Source organism: Phocoena sinus, chromosome 5 (genome assembly GCF_008692025.1).
Source record: "Phocoena sinus isolate mPhoSin1 chromosome 5, mPhoSin1.pri, whole genome shotgun sequence".
Taxonomy (NCBI): domain Eukaryota; kingdom Metazoa; phylum Chordata; class Mammalia; order Artiodactyla; family Phocoenidae; genus Phocoena; species Phocoena sinus.
In genome coordinates, this window is record NC_045767.1 from 26,119,630 (window position 1) to 26,143,106 (window position 23,477).

At 38.2% G+C, this 23,477-nt stretch overlaps 1 protein-coding gene across 3 annotated transcripts in view; it reads right to left on the reverse strand.

Moving 5' to 3' along the window:
- Positions 1-382: 382 nt before the first annotated feature.
- UGT8 (UDP glycosyltransferase 8) overlaps positions 383-23,477 on the reverse strand; it is a 93,787-nt gene continuing 70,692 nt past the window's right edge. For all 3 annotated transcript variants that reach the window (XM_032633695.1, XM_032633696.1, XM_032633697.1), the window contains 4 exons: positions 12,056-12,198; positions 10,325-10,401; positions 7,552-7,771; positions 383-3,019 (listed from right to left, as the gene is read on the reverse strand). In XM_032633695.1, coding sequence (XP_032489586.1) covers positions 2,656-3,019; positions 7,552-7,771; positions 10,325-10,401; positions 12,056-12,198 — 804 coding nt within the window. In that variant the 3' untranslated portion in view covers positions 383-2,655. The remainder of the gene's footprint in view (positions 3,020-7,551; positions 7,772-10,324; positions 10,402-12,055; positions 12,199-23,477) is intronic.

Below are 23,477 nucleotides of genomic sequence, written 5' to 3' on the forward strand. Positions count from 1 at the left end.
TTCAGAGGTGATTCATTAAGGACAGTACTCCCAAACCTAAGTTGATAAACACCACCAGAGACTTTGTCAGAAGATATCAATGTTGTATTTGGGAGTCTGAGAATGTCCCCAGATTGTAATACAAAGTGTCTACATCCTCAAGAGAGAATCTCTAGCTTTCTCCAACTTCAATCATAAACCACCACTTCAACCTAAACACCACTCCCCTTCAATACCGGACATTCAAATTCTGCCTCTACGTCTATGTGGAGGGATATTAAAAGTTATGGCTCTAGAGGAAAAACGATTGATGTCTTAATTCTCATTTGCATTTGATATGATGACCAGCGACAGAAATACTTGCAGAGGTTCTTTTTAAAAAATAAATGAATAAATACCTTCTTGAAAACTTTACTTTATTAGAGAATCTAGCTCAAGTGTGGAAAATTTAAAATCACTCTATTTACCAAAACTGGCTAACAATAAGCTTACTAAAAAAAACAAAAAACAAAAAAAAACAACAATGATCAGTAAATACCTACACTTAACATTCTTAATTATGGGACAATTTTAAGATCCATGTTGATGTACTTGTAAATACCTCTGTTTAATAATAATTTAAAAAAATTCTCACATGTAACACTGTTTTCACACTCATATACACATATAAAGGTTGGGAGACCTGTCTCAGAAACATGTTTATAATGGATTTACATAATATTGTGAAATAAAATCTGAATAAAAATTCTATTCCAACAACATTTCTCTATTTTTAAATAATGTTTATTGTTTAAGTTTTGATCACAGTGGAGATTAATTTATGCTTAATCATCCAGTGAATGCCTACTGTCACCTTTATCCAATTCCAAAAAAGCAGAATCAACTCATTCATACACTCTAAGTCCTGTTGCCATCCCACCATTCATTGCCTGTGTCTTTTTTCCCTTTTAACGGCAATATTATAAGATTGTGAAAAGGTATAACTAATAGGCTTATATGTGTAATACCATTTCTTCAAGTATTCAGACAGCAATATATTTGCCTGCATTGTACACTAGAAAACTACTTGTGACATTATTTCTAAGTACAGGAGAGTGGCTCCTGGTGGGAGTGTGATGAAGTTCTATGTCATAGTGTATGATAAGGATTTAAGCATTCTAGAATTTTCACAACTCTTCCCATGTTAGCGAACGTCATTAGGTAGATGCTGTATTTTTCTACTGTCAGCTGTCAGACATAAGATGTCAAACTACAAATAAATAAAGCATACACTCAACATGTGTAGTGCAAATGCTAAGTAAACAGAATGACAGGGAATAAACTCGTAGTTGCCAGCAAGTGAACGGTTCAGTTGGGAGGTCCTGATTTTGTGATGTCTGTGACTTGCACCCCTATCCTCAAATGAATATTATTCCTGTCCCATGTCAGCCACAATTGAAGTGAGGGTGAAGGCAGTGAGGAGGGGAGTGGGGACTCATTTTCACAAACAAGTAGTACAATTTCTCTGTCACTTCTGTATAACATGTAAAGTTTGACTTGGTAACCAGATCTCAAACCTCTCAGACAAAGCAGGTACCAATATGGAGAAAAGCAAATGTTCCAATGAAAAGAATTAAATGTTGGCACCTATGTAACAGACTGTGTGGCCCAGACAACAAAATAGGATGAAGGAGGTGTTTTTTTAAAGTTAAAACTTTGGAAATACCACACCTGAACATTCAAAAATTACATTACAGAAAAGCCATCAAACAGTTACAAAACATTCAAATAACAACCCTGTTTAAAGATGCCATAGAAGCAGTAATCTTCAGTACTCTGAACAAAAGTCAGATCTTTGTTGCTTTGTTTTAATTATACATTTAACATACTGTTATTCATTAAAATGAAATAGAAAAAAACTATAAAATTCTCCCAGAGGCAAATTATTGGTAGGGAGAAAATAGAAGTAAAACGTGACAACCAATTTATACATTTACTTAATTGTATGTTTTTTCCCCCAGAAGTATCCACAGTCTGTAAGAAAAGTAAAACTAAAACAAAACAAAAAACCTAAAATGAATAAACAAAAAACCCCTAAAAGTACAAAAACCAGTGTCATCTATCTTTTCCTTTTCTTCCTCTGCATTCAGTTTTGAGAGAAAAGTGTTCTTTCATGGTAGTGTTCTGAGCTCCCATATATGAAATTCTAGAAGAGAAACGTTTGGATCCTAACCGTCTTTCTATTTCATTCTTGAATGTGTTGTACCGTCAACAAATGTAACAAGCAGCTGGCTGAAATAATCTTAATTAGGAAACAGACACACACATACACACACACATACATACACAAACAAATCTTTTTAAGGGAAAAGAAACCATTCCTTATCTGGGACACACATATATCAAGACTTAAAACTAAAGTCTGACACGGTCACTTAATTGATTTAAATAATTAAGGCTTCTAAAAGGTTCAGTGCCAAAACTCTCTGCATCAGTATTCACATAAAATACATTTTTGCATTTTAGGTCTGTGCTTTTTACAGCCATCTTAATTCCACAGAATTTCATTAGTAAGATCAGATAAGGGAGTGTTAGAATTGTTTACTGATGTTTTCCTTTTAGTAGTTGTTAGACTAAATTATAGCAATAAAAATTCAATGACTGAACAGATTTGTTACTATCAGGTGGGCTGTTGGCTCATTTCACCTTCTTTTCATGTTTAATGTGGCCATTTCTTTTATACTTGCCATTGGGGATTCCATTATGGTAATGTCCATTAACTGTGCTATGCTTATTTCTAGACCACAAACTTTTGATTTTACTGTAGATAAATTTTGTGACCCAGGACAAGAGGAAGTAAAACAAGGCAGCACCAAGCAAAAGCACAAAGGCAACATCCAGTAAAAAATACTGACAGAAAGAGATTTGATGGACAGCGGCACGTAGGTGATGGGCTCCATTGTGACGCAGAATGTAATCGATCCAATAGACAGTCCGATTGACAGGGTGCCCAGGTTGATCCTTGTGGATTTCTGAAAGCTTCTGAGCCCTCTGACGGTAGCTATGAGGTGGAGGTAAGACACAGAATGATCATGTAGCTACAAGGCTCAGGATCGTAACTCCCTAAAGTTAAAAATGGGGAAAATAATAAAAATAGCTATCCTGTATTAAGTACCTAGTATGTGCCAGGCACTGTGATAAGTGCTTTCAACACATTACCTTATACTAACACAGTAAAATAAATTTTACACAGATAAGGAAAATGAAAATCAGAGAGACCAAGTGACCTGACCATGATTACAAATTTGAGATTCAAATTCAAGTTTTTCTGACTCCAAATCCTACGCTCCTTCTACACTAGACCATGCCTCTTATATACACATAATCCTTCTCTTCATATGCTTTTAAATACTATTAATCAATGAGTCTCAACCAGGAAGAGGAGTGAATTTATTAGATTCTAAAACAGAGGGACGGTGGAAAAAAATGCAGAATTTTGTCCCAACACCTTTTCCTTTTAGCAGTGACATTTAATTTTGTTCTGATTTAAAACAGCACTAGCTGACACAGTGAGATTATTATATTTAGTAAACAGATGAAAAGGAGTTGACAAACACTATGAAGCCATATGTGAGTGACATTATATGCAGTAGAGATACATATATGTATATGTATATACATACGTATAAAGACAACACTCTTAAATGATTGATAAAAATCAGCTAAAGAGGATCAAAAATATCTAACTGTACATTTCTATGCCAATCTTTGGCACAAAGCCCCTTTGAGCATGGATCTCTGATTAGAGTTTGCATTGTTCAAATGTAAGAAATAATTTCCACCTGGAAGGATTACAAAACACATCATGGAGGGTGTGGCCCTCGAGCTGTGCCTTATACAGGAACAAAAGTTTGGACATGTGAAAACTTGCCAGGCCAAGAGAAGAGTGTGAACTAAGTAATAAAGGTGGGAGGGCAAGAGTATGCCCAGAACAAACTTATTTGGAAAGAGTATGTAGCACAGGGGTGTTTGGCTGGAAATTAGACTGGAACGTGAGTCTCCTTCCCGTGTGTTCAGAATGACAAGATATGCAGCCCTGTTCTTAGAATCAAAGACCATTAAATCAGAGAGACTGGCTTTAAACCAGAGCTTTGGGGAGAGGATTAAAGAAAGGAAGAGACTGATGGTGGGAAGATCATCCAAAAGACTGCCCTCGGGCTTCCCTGGTGGCGCAGTGGTTGAGAGTCTGCCTGCCGATGCAGGGGACACGGGTTCGTGCCCCGGTCCGGGAAGATCCCACATGCTGCGGAGCGGCTGGGCCCATGAGCCATGGCCGCTGAGCCTGCGCGTCCGGAGCTTGTGCTCTGCAACAGGAGAGGCCACAGCAGTGAGAGGCCCGCGTACCGCTAAAAAAACAAAAAAACCCACAAAAGACTGCCCTCATGGCCATAATTTCCTGCCTCCCAGGGTCCATGATCTTTCTCCTAAGCCATACTGTCTACCATGTGTTGAAAAGTTTGTGAAAAAACTATAGAAAAAAACTGTAAACTGTTGTTACCTATTGTTATTTTTAATTGTTTTCCTGTATTTTGAATACTTATATAAGTAAATTTTTTAAAAGAAAAAGCCCATTTTCTGTGTCATCCTAGCCTTACAACAAAATTACTGTTATATAATAAACCCAGTTGGTTTAAAAGTGTAAAACCTCACCCAAATATTAAGAGGCCATCCCTGTAATATTCCTTGTACTATTAAGAGGCCTTGCTTTGTAATTTATCATTATTTCTAATCAATGGCAAAAGGTAAATTAGAAACATTTGATTACTCTGTTTTGTGAGAAAATTCTTACAGGATAAAAGGGCATCTTTAAAATACGGAAGTGAAACATGGTATCTTAGAAAATGAAATTCAACCTTCTATTTTAACATAGAAGAAGGAGGATTAAAAACATCTTGGTCCTCAGGTACCTTAATGTCATGAGACTATGGCCCATTCTCTAGAGATGATTAAACAGACTGCATGTGACAAAGATCCTTCTGCAGGGACTCTGGCTTCATTGCCACCTATGAAATTCCAATAGGCTCACTGGTCCAGAACCAGTCCTTACCTGCCCTAGCTTACGTGAGTATGGAGTAGAGCCTCATCGCTCAGACCTTTACTTCTCCCCAAGAGCAGACTCATAAAGTCACTGCCCGGCCCAATTTTCCAAGCTTCCCCCTTTCAGAGGTAGCAAGTGACACTGTCCTTTCAGCATAGTTTGCTTGACAACCCAAAATTTCTACCAGTAGGAATATAAAGTTTGTGGGGAAAAAAAAAAGAACAGTGTGATTAAAATGGTCACTTAAGGCCACTTCTAAACTCTCCTTATGAATGTCTTGGATAAAATTACTTTTAATAAAACAAATTACCTTGTAAGGGGCTCATGTGACTTGCACATTTTATTTTACAAAAGGGGGGAAGTGTCTCCTATCAAAAGTAATAACTGGGCTTCCCTGGTGGCGCAGTGGTTGAGAGTCCGCCTGCTGATGCAGGGGACGTGGGTTCGTGCCCCGGTCTGGGAAGATCCCACATGCCACGGAGCGGCTGGGCCCGTGAGCCATGGCCGCTGAGCCTGCGCGTCCGGAGCCTATGCTCTGCAACGGGAGAGGCCACAGCAGTGAGAGGCCCGTGTACCGCAAAAAAAAAAAAAAAAAAAAAAAGTAATAACCAAGGGCTGGATATGTGTTAAGTTCATAAGGATTAACTACCCATCTTTCTCTACAACTTGCTTTAATAAAATCTCCAGATTCAAAAGAATTCCTTCCAAAGAACAAAAGCAATAGCTTTCAGTAAATAAACCCAAACAACTAGTATGGGAAGAAGGAAGACATGGTTCAAGTTGAGTAAAAAAGAAATAAGTGATACTTCTTTAGCACTATTGGTTTAAACTAGAATATCTTGGACACAATATTAGTGAATCAAATCAGCCTTTTCAATAATTATGGCATGTTAAATATGGAACATTATCATGTATTTGAAACAAAAAAGATAAATGCCTTAAGTTTACATATAATTACTTTTAGCAAAGAACGTACTACCTGAATCATTGTCATTTTTACAATGAATAAAGACATCTTCCTACCCTGAAAGTGCAAAAGGCTTTAGTTAAATATTTAAACTTTTCAAGGGTTATATGCAAATAACTAATTATTTATCTTATATGGATACTTTGTGGAAGCATATAAATTTATTCACTAAACAAAATAAAACCTAGTTTGAAATCAAGCACATATGTATACTTGAAGATGGCATAGCTGGGATTTAATCGCAGTGTGACCTAAGACTATAGCCTGGTCTCTGATTTGGCCCCTTTTACACCTCACAGAACACAGCCAGGCTGATTTTGTGTGGATGATCCAGACTTCTGCTTTTTCTGCATAACCGACCCAATCTCGGCAGCTCTGCCACTATCTCTCTACAAACTCTACTTGAGGGCTGCATTGTACAAATCTTCCTTTAAAAGCCTGTATGATACATATCATCTTCCATAAGAACATCACATTTTGAAAAACACTAGACTTTTAAAAGAAAGGCTACAGAACACAGATGAAGGGATCTCACAGTCAGGTACCTCAGATCAGCAAACATACTGATCCAAGTGCCAAGAGCTGTGACCAAGACACTGGATCCTCTAAGGGGTCAGCACATGAAGGCCACCTCCAAGCCCACATAAGACAGCATAACGAACTGCAGTGCACTTGAACCCGGCCTTTTACCTAAAAGCTACATCGCTTTATATGAAAGAATTGTTCTTATTGTTGGTTGTTTCTTAGAATATGGCAGCGTTTCTCAGTCTACTGTTATGCCATCTACCCTGGGTATAAACAGAAGAAGCTCACACTCTTCAGACATTAATGCCATTTGAAAGGCAAGATCAATTAAATGTCACGTAAAAATGGGAAATATTGTTGCTTTGTTTTAAAACTACACAGGGCAACTCTCTACTCTTTCAGGCTCAGTTGTGAACTGGGTTAACTCAAGACACATCAAGAATTTAAGAAAAAAAATAAAATAAAGATTCTGACTAGTCATTCACCTGAGTAAAAAAATCTCGGCATTTCATTGACGCCCCGCACTAGGGAAACCCAGCACCAGGCAGTATCAAGAGCACCAGCTTTGGAATCAGACAGTCCTGGTTCAAATTCCTACTCTAATAGCTTTGTAACTATGGGCAAATTACATAAGCTCTCTGAGTTTCAAGTGCCTCATCTCTATAATATGAATAAGGAGAACGGTGATATATAGTTTTATGAGCATCAAAATGAGATAAAGGACACAAAAATGGACACACAGTAGGGACCCAATGGTTCCCATGGTAGTTTTTCCTTAGTTTGTCAAACCTTGGCAGAATATTATTCAAGGTCATACAAGGCTGGCCAAATGATTGCTATTTCTATTTTTCAAATGACAGAAACATGCACAAGGCATTATACACAGGAATCTAAAGGATATTTCTATAATTAGTTTATTGACAACCTACTGGCAATAATCAGCTATTGACAATGTGCTGTGGTATATATATTTCATCTGCTTTAATATTAATTGAAACCTTACCTGGGATTATTGATAACTTTCACTAGTGCTTCATACAGCTCTCCTTCAGTAACTGTCTTCCATTCTAGCAGTATCCCCATACCTTTTGCCTGTACCCGGGTCATAGTATCATAATGGTCTCCAAAGAGTGGGATTCCCACTACAGGAACACCATGATACATAGTTTCAAAAATACTATTCAAACCACCATGGCTCAGGAAGGCTTTAATATTTGAATGCCCTAAAGAAGGATTAAAAAAGAAAACAACTTAGAATATTGTGTATTGTTCTAGGAAGAGATTTTCCAGAAATTTCTTAAAAGCTGATATTAAAATAAACATGCATTTCAGATATAGGATTTTTAAAGGCACAGTTTCACAGATTACTGCTCTATACCAATTACAATGCTTATTATATACATAATTATCTGATTTACATATATCAGTTAAAAGCCATTTTTAAGCTAACATTTATAACTTTAAGAATTATATCATGATATCTTCTCCCAAAACACAAATTATCAACTGCATTCAAATGGCCAATAATTAACAGGATATCAATGAAAGCAAAAAATGACAGAAAGTACCAGGGGGCAATCACATTCTACTAAACACAGACACTCACTTTCTGGCTACTCAAGCATTTATCTATATTAAAGTCAAACACACTTTGCAAAAAAAACATATGTAAAAATGTGGGGCTGGATTCCAGATGTCCATGAAGAGTTTCTGTGCTTACCCAAAGAGGAACATTGTACGGTGCTTAGCATTTACAACATTCAAGTCATATCAGCACCTGTGCTACACAATCTTAGGGTCTGATTTTACATTTTAGGTATAAAAACATGTAGGGACAGACAGTTACAAAAGTTAGTTGTAAGAGATGGGACATCACGTAACATCTAGCTGTCATGGAGATAAAAGAGATAATTCATCAAAATTAATGAGGTATTTAAAAATCCAGATCTCCTTCTGAGCAGGAAGTTTTGCATAAAAAGTGTAAGACAAAGAAACACTGCACTCAGGATAGGTGCTCTATGGCCAGAAAGGAATCATAGCTTGCAAAAACACAAACATTTAAGATAAACATACATCAAGTAAAAAAACGAACTCTGTGTGTGAACCTGGGTCTCAATGGGGCTCCAGGACTCTCCCACCTCAACATCTAGCAGGCTGGTCACTCAGTGTCTCTTGCTCTGACCCACAAACGGCTTCTCAACTCAGCCCAACTAAGGGATCTACCCTCGCAGTGGATTTCAAACTTTCTTTTCAGTAGTAGAACCAACCCTTTTTCTTTGAACAAAACTTTATTATCACCAAGCCCAGCAGTGAAAAATAATGCAGAGCTGGTGTATCGAGAGCAGGGGGGAGTGTCATGAGAGGAGGGGAGGGGAGAGACACTGATTTGGTTCCTGCTTTTCATCCTGGAGGAATCTTCTGAGCATAGTTAGAAACCAACAGAGGACCCACAAAGGTCATGGCTAGAGTTAAAAAGGATGCTAATCTCAGAAAACGCAGACAGCTGAGATTCTGAGGAACCCAGAAGAGATGTGAACTTGAGGAGGGCCTCTGGGTGTAGCTACACCTTGCTGTAGAGCCTCGCAGAAAAAAACCCATAAGACCAGTTTAGATGCTCCCAGACAGCAGTGCCCCTGCTGAACTGAGATGGCTGATGGTCGAGATATCTTATTTAAATTTACTGCTTCCTTCCTACCTTCTATGGAATCTGAAGTCATAATAGTAAAGACATAAAAAAGAAAAAGAAAAAAAATACAAACATCAAAAAAGGTAAACTGTCTTGTTATTTTTTTCTCAGTTTTACCATTTATAGAATAACATTTACAATAAACTAAACAAAAGGAATTATTTATATATATACTTACTGTTTTTTAGTTACAAAATTCAATTTGCAGGTTTTTAGGGGGTCAATTTAGCTTCTAAAAGATATTCTTTAAAACTCTATTTTTAAGAATATAACTTAAAGCTACTTTTACATAATCTGTTAGATTAGTATTATTGAACAAATGATGGTCGATATTGCCAAAATCAGTAACATTTTTATAATTTCCTTAATAAGTAATATCTTAAAGAATAATATGGCCTTATATTTTCCTAGAGATTTAATGAATAAAACAATTTACATTTTACTATCTGTGCTTATTAAACAGAATTAGATTCAGATTCAGATATCTTAAAAGATATGCATATAATTGGTATTTTAATTTTGAGTTGAGGATCAGAACCCCAAGAAATAAATAAATCAAAAGAAATAAAGTGTTCAAAAGTGCCCAGTGATTTAGGGTAAAATCTAGGCAGATAATCCAAGTAAAGTTAAAATAAGTTGACTGTTATTTTGGCTTTCTGCTTCTCTGTGTTTTCAAACAAATGAATAATTTCAAATTTCTCTGGGTTCTTGGATACATCTGTAGTAAAACTATAACATAAATCTAAGTTTTCACTGTTTTAATTTTACTACTTTTAGCTGATCGACATAACTAGGTATAACTTTATTCACCACTAGCTTATATAGTATTAAGTATATTTTTCAGAAAATTAAAATTTGTGACTGGTCTAAAAATTTTAATTTATAGGCCTAAATGATTATACTTTAAAATTATTTGCCAATAACTAAAGGTTTGCCTTGTTGGTCTGAAATCTAGGACTTAACGCACTAGATAACATAATGATTCTATCATACACCATACATGTATTGTATAAGCCACTCGAGTGTAAATCTCATATTTACACAATTAAAATCTAAAAGCCAAGTAAGCACCCACATGTCACTGACTTACCAAGCAGGTCATTTTGTGGTAACCATTCTATGAGCTTGGTGTTGTTTCCCAGATTCTTTGGTTTGGTTCCAGAAAACCTGAAATTTACACCAGACTATGAATCTTCCAAAAAATCACACTTTACTCCTCGTATGAACTCTCTGGTTAAATTTTTGGATTTAAAATCAATGTTACATGATCTTTCGTTGACATTCTTAAGAGGGAAGAAATGTTTTAGTAACAACAAAAATTTCCGTTTCTTTTTCACATTTTCATTGAGGGATAAATAAGAAACACTCTGATTATACTGAGATCTATTTTCCTTCAGCTCTCCTCCCCTATCCACAGAGATGGGGGAAATAGCAACCAAATGACCCTATGCTAGAAAGTCATTTTCTACCAGCTAGAAGGTGAAACAGGAACGACCAGCAAGGGCCACCACTGGGCAGTCAATAGCTCCCATCTGGACACCCAGAAACTGAGGGAAGGCTCGAGAACTGGAAGAAAGCAGGAAGTACTCTTCCCTAGCTGGGCCCCAGAGACAGTTCTGTGGGGCAAAGGACATAATTAGGCTGTTTCCTGCCTTGACCTTTGAAAGATAAACCATACAGTGCTTATCAACTAAGAGAATGGCAAGAGTTTGAAATAAGCAGATACAAAACTGTTCCAAATAAAGTAGAAGGGGCACTTTCTGGGTTAAGCCTAATAGAAGAAATCCAATAGGACTGGAATCCAAAGGGAGAAGTCTTAAACCATTGGAATAAAATACGTATCCATTTCATAGCTTAGCCAGGATAAGGAGGAGCTAATCCTCCCACATTTGTTACAAAGGAAAAACCCCTATCACTCAGAGCCTACTTGTAATGGCTTGACACTGGGGCTGACCTTGATCACTGCTGTATCCCTAGAGCCCAATGGTGGGGACAGGTACTAAGTAAATACACACTAAATAAGTGTCCAGATCCAAGTTTAGACACTGCGTTAGAAACTCCAGAGACAGACACATGTTGGCAGTGCCTCCAAGAAGAAGTGGGGTCTGTTTTGACTAGCATTAATTGGCAAGTTACTGTATTATTTTTTTCTTTGCGGTACGCGGGCCTCTCACTTCTGTGGCCTCTCCCGTTGCGGAGCACAGGCTCCGGACATGCAGGCTCAGCGGCCATGGCTCACGGGCCCAGCTGCTCCGCGGCATGTGGGATCTTCCCGGACCGGGGCACGAACCCGTGTCCCCTGCATCGGCAGGCGGACTCTCAATCACTGCGCCACCAGGGAAGCCCAAGTTACTGTATTTTTAAAGGCCTGATCTCTTGGATAAAGGAAATCGGAAGTATTTATAGACAAAGTGGGAGCCCAAAAGGTTCCATGAAACATTTTACCTATTTAATCATTCATCCATCATTTTTTCCTCATTCCAACACTGACTTGAAGGAGTATACAGAAATGTATGCAATTACACATTTTTAAGTGATAATAAATAATAGAAGGGTAAATGAGGGTAACATAAAAATGCTCCCATCACAAGAATACATCATTGTGCATCAGATCTTCTTTTTATGCTATGGGCTAGATGTCTTTTTAACCATCACAGAGTATTATATAAGTTAATCCCTAGATTTCGATACACTAAGAAACAAAAGGCATCCTGCTAATATTGCCAGGGAATCAATGGGCTGTGCTTTACTCAGACCTGCGGGCTAAGTAAGAGGATATGGAAAATCAAGAGTGAACAAACAACCTATATTATTACCTTACCTCCAAATCACTTTTTGGGGCAATCTCCCCAGAGCTCCTGCCAGTTTGTTAGCAATGTCTTCTGACAGATACTTGACACCAGCTCCGAAAGATACCAGGACAAAGCCATGTTGATTAGCACCATTTACCCACCTTTGGAGATCCTGCAAATCAAAATGTGGCAGTTAATTTTATGAAGGAGTAACACAGCTCATAATCAGTGTCATCACAGCCCAGTTTTTAAAAAGCCTTCAGATAATTTTCTTAAACAATTAAACAGTGAAGATAATATAATATTTTCCTTTAGATAACTGCTTTTTTAAAAAAATAGTTCACTGAATAATGCTAACTAAAATAAGGAGGGCAGGTAGTTAATTTGGTTAAGATCAAAAAACAACAACAAAAAATCAGTAATTAATGACCTAAGAGCTCAGACAGAAGTAAAAAACAAAAAATTGAAACTCATGTTTAAAATACGGTCAGAGATAAATTTGTATGAGGACATAAGTGAAAGATTAGACATATGACAAAGACATTAACTACCACCTCCCCTCACCCACCCAGGGAGACTTTTATTTTAGGAGTGGGCTGATTTTATCTTGGTCTAAGTTTGATAATTTTCATTTCTGAAGAGCATACTGTATTAATGACTGAGAAAGAGAAGGAATTAGCTAATAATTCCAAACATCCATAGGCCTAACAAGTTTTACTATTTCTCTAATTATTTCTTCAACTCACACAGAATAGAAATCATGCATACTGTATAGTGAGGCATCCAGGGGTTCTGGAAATCTCTGAGCAGAAGCTTTCTCTCATTTTGTGGGAAAATGCTAAATTCTCAAACATGTCCATCTACAGCTAATAGATAAGGGGCCATGGCATATCTGATGTTAAATAGGGACAACTGTCAAATTTCAGGAATACTCATTTCAGAGGAAGACACATTAACACATTTCTACCGGTATTATTGACTTAACTGAAGTTGAAAGAAGTTCGTTTTAAGGGATACCACCCTTGCTTTATTTTATTCCGTAGGCACCAGCTTTTTTTTATGGTAAGTTATCCCTTTGAATAAGTCTTTGTCAAAGACGCTGAGCTTCAGTTTGCCATATAAAAATGAATAAAGCCACAGCACTTTGAAGAATACATAATTCTGCTGTAAGGAAAACAAACATGCTGTCTACTGGCAACACCTATGCCATAATATAGTCATGGAAATGGGACAAACGCACTGTGTATTCATAATGTGCAGAGTGAGTGAGCTGTCACTGTTATATCTCGCAGACCCGGTAGGTCTCTTGTTCAGGATGAAGAAGTTACCAAGATGACTGTGTCGCCCGTGCTCTTTGCATTTCACACCACTTTCTGGCATAACCTGATTTGCAGCTGGGAGGTAAGAAGTACGGTAAGGGGGCTTCCCTGGTGGCGCAGTGGTTGAGAGTCCGCCTGCCGATGCAGGGGACACGGGTTCGTGCCCCGGTCCGGGAAGATCCCACACGCCACAGAGCGGCTAGGCCCGTGAGCCATGGCCGCTGAGCCTGCACGTCCGGAGCCTGTGCTCCGCAATGGGAGAGGCCACAGCAGTGAGAGGCCCGCGTACCGCAAAAAAAAAAAAAAAAAAAAAAAAAAGTACAGTAAGTAGTATCATCGCAATAGCATCACCACATAGCTCAATACTAAGTATTTATATGGAATGTTAGCCCTCTTTATGTCTTTATTTTCTTTGCTTTCTTTCCCCTTTCTTTTCCTTTTCTCACTTAATGAGATCTGTGTTAACTGGCTCTATCACACTTATATTCTTAGCAGGGAAGAGGGGACCACATTTTATGCCTCAAATGAATTAGTGAATAGTGTCATTATATGACCAAGAGTGATGATGGAAAGGAGGTACATCCTTCCAGCTACTGAGTGAGTAAAATAGGCTATAATTATTTGGGAGGGAAGAAAACCTTATCAAAACACCTCATTTTCCAGGAAACTCTATTTGTTTATGAACATATAGAAGAAATCGAGAATATATCAACTGTGGATTAAAGCTTTTAACTTATATTCTACCACATTTACCAAGACTATCACGTGCTGAAAATATAACAGCGTAACTTGTAGATTCAAAGTAAGAAACAAAACAATTTAGAATTTTCAATTTATATATAGTCTTAAGCCAGATATACTTAGAACAAATACAAATGCTGCACACAGTAGAATAATCTGAATTCATATGGTGTTTTCTCCCTATGGTTTGTCTTCAAATAATTTATCACCTACTATCCAATTCTCTAAAGACAAAAATTTCAGGGTCAATGCCATTTACAAAATGTTTACGTTCAGAAATACTAAGCGTTATGGGAATAACATTTAAATTTTGTTTCCCGAGGACTTAAAAGGTCTTTGAGTTTCAACTGACTCTGTATACATGTTTGTTCTTTGTTTTGCATGATATAAAATGAAATCCATAAACCAATTTTTCCAGCTTTTTTCCTACCATAGTCATCAGCCGTAACAAGAATATATTCAAGTATATAATCTTTATTTGTATGGAAGGGAATAGAGAAAATTTTATTCATTATGGTTCCCTCCAGGGAAAGTACTCAGCATTTTTAGACGATAACACTGCACTTGGCTTAGAGGGGAGAGTGAGGCCCCGAGGTGATATCCCCACTGCTACGTCCTGAGCTGGAGATGGAACAGGGGAGTGAGAGGTCGGAGTAGAGAGAGTGAGGGGCAGGGGCCACTGGGCCGCTTGGGGATGTAACCCTTCCCCGTGATCTGTGATCGCCAATCTGCAGCCTCAACTCAGAAAATGTCTGGTGTGACTCATGTTTTATGAGAACATAGAAGGGGCTGGGTTTGGGGTTTGGCTGATACAGTGACCTTCTGGTAGCATAGAGCCAGAGGCCGAAGGGATCTAGAATTTGCTCAACTTATAGTGAAGACTTTGGAACCAGAACTTCACAAAAAGTGTGCTTAGGTCTCCAAAGGGCTGGAAGGCCAGGTGGCGTCTCAACTCTATATATACGTACCGTATTTTCTGGAATTTAAGACCCCATCCGTTATAAAATATAAACTGATTTAATTACAACTCTTCACTAAACCGCCCCCTTCATAATAAATGTAATTAATGTTTAAAAAAAAATCCCAATTCCAGAAACTTACCACTGTTAAAAATATAGGTACTTTAGGAACCCCCTGTCCTGGGGCAAATACCAACTTAAAAAATTGGACTGAAAAAAACAACCCTCACAGTATCAACAAAAATAATACGTATTTAAGACTAGAGTAAACCTAAGGATGCACATAAAGGAAACAAGAAAATTTTACCGAAGGACAAAAAAGAAAATCTATTCAAATGGAGAGATGTAACATGGGCTGGGAAGGAAACATCAAAGTTATGAAGATGCTGATTTTTTATAAAATTAAGTTCAATGCATCCTCAGCCTACATTCCAAAAGGATTGTTATGGAACTTGAAAAGCTGAGCCTAAGATTCATTTAGAAAAGAAAATGTACAAGAGAGGCCAAGAAATTTTTGAAAAAGAACAGAGTTTACCCTTCAAGATATTAAAATGTACTCTAGAATCTAGAATCATCACAATGCATGTCTTCATTATTAGGAGAAGGAAGATAGGAAGTCAGTATTTTCATCAGCGGAGAAAGGAGGCCTCCAGCTACTGATTCAGAAAAAATAGTGAGTTAGATCTCTCCACTAACACAAATTACAGAAGGATTAAAAAGTTAAATTGAATTAAAATATATGAAGTACTTGAAGAAAACCCCCAAAGATAATGTTCGTGTACTTGGGTGGGGAAGGTCTTCCTGGGCCAGTCACAGACTCCAGAAGTCATAAAGAAAAGACTGACAGATCTGACTGTAGAACCACAAAAATCTTCTAGAGTATGAAAGACATTTTACAAAGTAAAAGAATAATAAATAGATGCAGTAGTATTTGTAACACACAAAACAAAGAATTAATATCTAAAACAAAATAATGAGGGGAAAAAAACCCACAAACAACATGAGAAAACACCTCTTTCACAGAAGGAGAGCATACGGCATAAAACATGGAAAGATGCTTAGCCTCAGATGGATAATCAGAGAAACGTAAATTCAAATTGTTTTCATCTCTTGTTCTCTCGGTAGTCTGTATAGTACTCTATTAGATGCTGTCAATATACTATTACTTAATTGATTTTAACTTAAGAATTGACTGTAGTATTTCCCTTTAAGTATTACTGTTTTATAATTTTCTGTCAACTATTTTGTTTTGCTAGAAGGATAAAATGCCTTTTCCTAAGTGAACTCTGGGTTTATTTTCCAATTATTTAGCAAACTTTTCCCACTTTAAGATTATCTTTTAAATAGCTCTACCTCTTTTTTAGTAATTTTACATAGTTTCATTTCTTTAAGTTTTAACCTTTCCTCACCAGACTTTTTTTGGAGTAAAGAATGAAACTGGGATCCATCTTTATTTTTAACCAAACAGCCAGCCTTCTCAACACTACAGAGTATTATTTCATCTTGTGCTCATTTATTTGAAATGCCACCCTCTCAGTCAATTTCTAAATTCTATTCTCTTCCACTGATCTATCCATCCATTCCTGTGTCCGTGTCAAAGAGTTTTACTTACTGCTCTTTTATAATACATTTTAATATTTGCAGTGATAGATTTCTCAACACTTTTCATTTAAGGACTTTGTTTTTTAAAATACATCAACTGCCATTTGTTAGCAGTACCACTTTTTCTTATGTATGTTATGGATATGTGTGCATATATGTACAGAATACACACCTCACATCATGTACCACACGAGCTTAGTAATTGCATTCAGTCCTTTATACTTAATTGGCCAGCACTGCATGCTCGCTGCTCCACTAGATGGCAGGGCAGGAACAGAGCATGGATGTCCGGGCTCTGCTGAGTTTCCCAGGTTCTCAGCCATCATCACAGGCCCAAACCCAGAGCCTGTCTCTACGGTTTTTCCTGCTCATTCTCCAGGGGAAAAACTCTGTCATTTCCACAATGTAAGTAAAAGCAAAATCGTCACAGGAATAGAACAAATACTGAGCGGGAAAGCAGCAATAGTCATAGGTGCTTCTCTCACTTTATTACCATGACTATTTCCATTTCTATGCAATTAAAGTAACCAATTTAGATACTTACCTACACTTTGCTATAATTTTATATACACAGCTTTTGAAAAGACAACGTTGCAATAAGAATAATCATTTTATCTTCTTGTAGAGTTAAATAGGGAAGGCGTCTTATGCCCTTTGTGGAAAAAATTAGCATAATAAGGAAATATGGAAAACATATTTATCATAAGCAAATACCATATATTTAACATATTTGCTTTTTTTTTTTTTTTTTTAACAATTGTGACCTGGTCCACATGATGCGTTTCCTGGTATGGCCAGATTCCTTTCCCTACAGTAATTATACACCAAATGCCTTGACTTGGTTGTTGGAAGAATAAGGCAATGCAAGGTATATCATCTTCCCCCTCCCCACTTCCCTCCCTGGAGCGCGGTTCAGGATGAGTGGGTAATGTAACCTGGCCCTGTGAGACAGCAGATGGGGGTGGAACAGGACCCAAGAGATGTACCAGAGCTAGACTGGGGCAGCAAACGCCCCCAGAGTTTAAAACTTCCAATAACTTCAGGTAATATTTTGACATGGTGAATGTCGAGACATGGAGGATAGTGAAAATATATTCTAAGAAGGAGTAGAGAGCAGATTCTGAGACTTTTAGAGAAGACAATCATTGGGTGACTTCTTTGTCCTTTTTTATACACTTAAGCCTCCTATCCAAAAACAAAACTTCCTCTTAATTGTACAAATGTAAAACACATCCCAATTCCAGAAATGTAAACTTAGACTTTTAAAAGATCATCACTTCAGAATCAATGAAAGAATATCTAATGAAAAGGTGGTACAGGCCCACCTCTATCCTGTCTAGGCTTAATTCTGAGGACGTCAGGATGTGGACAGACCCCTAAGGAAATCTTTAACAGCTCAGAGCCTGGGGACAGACTGCGCTGCGGAGGTTAGCACCAGATCTGTCCTGACGACAGCCTACGACCCAAACCTACTCCTTTCTCCCCACAAAATAGAGCCTTGAGAGGGGGCCAGTGCAGTGGAGACACCAATAACACTGCATCCTTTGTCAGCCCCATCCATTCTGAGGCAAAGAATGCCTGGACTGTGAGAGAATCCTACACAGAGATGGTGATGGGAGAAAGGGGGGTGGGTGTTGGGACCTCTGTTCTTGTTCCCAACACCAATATCAATAGGCCTCTTTTCCCATTTTAAAGGGCCTGATACAAAGAATGCTCCAATTTGGTCAGGTGGGCTGCACAGAACTGAAATATTCATTCTGCAAAATCTAGTAGATAAGATAATAATGAACATTTTTGATATAAAATGTTTTAAAAACACCACGGGACATCAAACGTGATCTTTGACTACTGCTAAGATAGTTAACCAAGACTTAGTAAACAAACAATAATTAAAAATACCATTGAAAATATAAAAGTTACCATTCAAAACGAAAACTGACCAACCATTGTTTTTACTGAGTTAATTGGCAAAGAATTTGGTTTAAACCCCAATTCCACAGTTTGCTGTGCAATCTCCATCAAGTGCCTATTTTCTCTGAGGCCCAGCTTTCTCTTCTTAAAAAATGCTGATAATACTTCACAGGGGCATTGTGAAGATTAAATGGGATCAAACATATAAAAGTGCTTTGAAACATAAAAATTATGGTGTTATTTTCCCAGGGCAGGAAGGCTGAGAAGCAACACACAGATGATGGACTGAAATGATAGCCACACTGAGAAAAGGAAAGAAATAGTTATTCTGCACCAAGACATTTTCTCTGAATTATACATACTCTCTTCGCCATTTTTTGATCCTTCAGAATAAAGCCAGTTAAAACAAATACATAAATGAGAAAAAGTACAAAAAATGTTTTATATGCAGTATCAAATATAGTTGTCAGTTTTTCAGAACAGTCAAGTAATTTCTAAGATTATCCAAAGGAGTTAAGCCACAACTAACCTGAAGAAGCAATAGAGTGATCAATGTCAAGGTGATGGTTCTATTAAAAAAAAAAATCTCAGAAGATGCCTTCATTAACACAGTGAACATTTTCAGGAGGATGTAATAAGTACCTAGAAGGGTGTATTCATTTCCACTGAGATTCTGCAGTATCTTTTTTCTTTCTCATAAGGCTTTTAATTGTTGCCATTACAGTTACAATTAAAAGAAGTAAGCAAAATTTGAAACCCCGATTTGACTTTGAAGACAGTTAAATTTTCAAGGTTCTTAAGACCTTCAAGAAACTGCACACAGTCAGGATGTCCCAAGGATATGATCATGGCAAGGTACCCAGGCACTATGGAAAGTAACCACTGGGTGTAAAAAGATGAAAATCTCACCAGGAAAAAAAAAAAATCAACGCAAAAAGTGACAGCTAAATCTTTCTTATGTTACAAAAGGAAATTAAGAATCCAGAGGTTTGGGGAGGATGAGAGAGATCTGAGCATGATGATTTGTAACAGACAAGGAGGACAGGGGTATGAAAGGGAGGGATAAAGATGCAGAAACAGTAGGCGTATGTTGTCTTGGCACGTGTGAGTGTAGTATACAGATCTGTGATCCTGGAACATTCCAAAACAATCTGCTGTCAACTCTAAACGTTCACATTCCTGCAGGAAAAAAAAAGACAATGGGGCTTCCCTGGTGGCGCAGTGGTTGAGAGTCCGCCTGCCGATGCAGGGGACACGGGTTCGTGCCCCAGTCCGGGAAGATCCCACATGCCGCAGAGCGGCTGGGCCCGTGAGCCGTGGCTGCTGAGCCTGCACGTCCGGAGCCTGTGCCCCGCAACAGGAGAGGCCACAACAGTAAGAGGCCCGCGTACCGCCAAAAAAAAAAAAAAAAAAGACCACGGCTAACAAATACTTCTTTATCAAACAGTGCCTCGGCAAGTGAGGAGTCCATTCATTAATTCAGCAAATACTATTGACTACCTGCCGTGTACCATACCTGGCATTCTTCTAAGCACTTGAGACATACCAAAGAAATTTATCACCAAAAATTCCTGTCCCCAGAGAGTTTACATTCTTAACAATGTAGCCACAACCTAACTTTCTACCCCCACCTCCCATCAGGTTTCCACCCCTCATCTACTCTTCCTTCTTCAAATATAGCCTGCCCCTCGGTGCCTGGCATATCCTCTTCACCTCATAGTTATTGATCAAAGTTCTCACAAAGGATGCTAACTCTCTGTGAGATGTGCTCTCTCAGAGGACACACATCACATACCTTGTGGTGTGTGAGTTTAGGCACAGGATTTTCTCTCTTCCTGGGTTGTGAGACATGGTAGGTGCTCACTGCCTATTTCTTTTCATAAATCAAGAAAGGCAGTAGTAATCTACATCCTTAAACAATAAATGCATTGTTTTATTTTTTCATCCAGTTTCTTAGATAAGTAACACCGTCTCTTCCCTAGAATTTGAACTAACGAAGACAACGTTGGGCATTTTAAAATTCGAGTTTAACTACTTGGCCTGCCTGGAGAAAATAAAGGTAGGTTTGCCAGCCAGTCCACCCATCTGCCTTCTTTCCTTCCAGGAAAAGCAAAATGAAAGTTTCTTTGTGATAATCACAATATTATGCCAGAAAGACACGACGAAGGAGGCAAAATTCATGTCTAGTGTGAAGGCGGACAAGGGAAATGGCTGTAGTAGAGCGAGACGGGTGCAGGAGGAGACCGGGGGAGATAAGGTGAGGCTCTAAGGCTGAGAAGAGGAAGGAGTGGGTGCAGGTGGGTGTTTGTTAGAACCAAAGACAGTGAGGGGTTGGGAGAGGATGGGGCTACCATGATTTTCAGGTTTCTGGCTTGGAATAATTCTGTAATTAACCAAGAGAAGAACCCTATAAGGAGAAGAAGGTCTGAGGAGGGGGGAAGAAGAAGAGTTTATATTTGAACGTAACGAATTGAGATTTCTGTGTAATATCCAAGTGGAACTACTTAGAAAGCAGTGGGAACCAGAAAACTTGGGAGGGAAAATTGGGCTGCAGATACAGTTTTTTAGAGCTCTCAAATACACTAAGAGGAAACACATGAGTGTTATGGACAACCGGCGACACAGTGGACTCTTTAAGGAGAAGTGAGAAAAAGAGATTCTGCGTCTAGAATACCTAACAGAATAAATTAGTTACATTTCTGCTCAGAGCACTAGTTAGAACGTGGTCCCCTAGCTCAGTAAGTAGGAGTGCAGAGGACCCATGGCACCCACCTGCAGTTGTAGCCCAGGGAACCCCACAAAGGGTTGAGTGGGCCCTATACTCAATCCAGTTCCTTCAGGGAGGACCCCAAAGCAAATCAAAACCACGAAATGACCATCAGTTACTCTGATTCCAGGAAGAGTCCTACTTAATCTGATGGCTTTAATTCCGTGGAGTCCCCTGCTGGGCTCTCCAGATGCCCTTCAAGCTGAGAGAAGCTGAGCTTTTCTCTGGAGTCTAACTCACTGAATTCAGTGCTATTCAGGCAGAAAAGACAATGACTTCCTGACTAGCAAAACTAGCACTTGGCCTAAAAGAAGGTGATATAAAACACAATAAGCAAGTTTGAGAAAGGGAGTCCATACCAATTTTTATTTTTCTTAGAACTATTTTCCACTGAGAAATTCCTGTATAAGATATCTGTATAACTCCCTGTCCTATCACAAAATATAGCTTAGTAACATAAAAAATGGACATGGTAGTTCACTGACAAGTACGTCTTTGCTATATGTCTGAATTAAGATGCCTTTGATTAAAATTAAAGGCAAGAGAAGAGCGAAAGAGCACACAGCAAAAAGAAACTGGAAAAAATCACCTAGAAGGTGAGTATTCATTATTTACTTGTGCAAAAGAAGGATGAAGTCATTTTATTCCTTTTACAATCTAATTTGATTATAAATCCTAACTATTTGCTCTCCAAAGTATTAACAAACCTATAATTGCCTCACTGGGAAATACAAATCAAAAATTCTAGATAATCTATTAATTTTTATTTTTTAATTTAAACTTCCCTCCATCAATTTCAGCATGTGATCAACACATTTGACAGCAAGTTATTAAAAAAAACAAACAAACAACTAGATACAGGGAATCGGTAAGTAGGCTATTAGGTAAAAACAACCTCGAAAGATGCAAATTATTAATCATATGTGAAAATTACAGCAAAAGACGGGGGAAGTATATTGTGTGGCAGACTGTATTTTCCCAGCAATAATTCAAGCATTAGTTCCAGTCTTGCACATGCTTTCAGAACCTTGCTGCTCCCTCCCACAATGGGGCTGTGTCCACACCCCTTGAACCGGGGAAGGCCTGTGACTTTCCTGATCAATTGATATAGTAGAAGTAACGTTATGTGACATTCAAGGCGAGGTCATAGAAAAGGCTACAGATGCCAACTGCTTCTCTCTCTTGGAACATGCACTGTTGATGCCCAATCACCCTACTATGCGCAAATCCAAACCACACGTGGAGAGGCCACAAGTAGGTGTTCTAACTAACAGCCAAAACTAAAGTCTCAGCCACCAGCCAATATCAACAGCCAAATATGTGACTGAATGAACCTACAGATGATTCCAGCTTCTAGTTCTCAAGTTGTCCAGCTAAGGCTGCAGATAAATGGGAAACACGAGAAAGCCCTTCCCACTGAGTCCTGCCTGAATTCCTCAGCTACAGATTCTGCGGGGCAGAGAAATGGTTGTTTAAATGTCACTAAAGTTGTCCTTACAGCTCTAGTAACTGGAATATCTCAATAGATCTTCATTTGGTTAGTTTCTCAAGAGTCACAGATGGACTCTAAAAACAGGGCTAAGAGATCCACATGAAGTCCCTAGCATAGCATTTTTTTCTCAGAAAAGACTGGGAGAATAGGAAGTAACTGACAGTCACTGAATACCTATTCTGTGACTTTCAACCTATCTAAATTATTTCTTCTAAGAAAATAAGATGATGAATAAAGATGAGGCCCAATAATACCAAAGAACCTAATTCTGAGCCATGGACCTGTGGCCCTCATCAATACTTCAATAGAGAAAAATGTAATATTTACCGGGTATTTTTCCAAAATAACTCTTATAGCCACATTCCCTTTTGATGTGTACTGATATTAGCAACAGGGGCTGAGTACAGTGCCCTTAATTAATCTGCAGTCATATTCATGTCATCAATAATTCAGCAACAGTTAAACTGTACTGGTCACTTTCTTTGCTCCAGGTAACAGGGGCCAGGAATACAAAAGAGCAAGACATGGTTCCCTGCCCAGAATGTCACAGTCCAGGTCAGATGCACAAGTTTCACTATCAGCATCGCATAAATACTGCCTTTGCCCCATTTCTTCCCTCCATGCTGGGGAAATGGGAGACTCTAGGAATAAATAATTTCA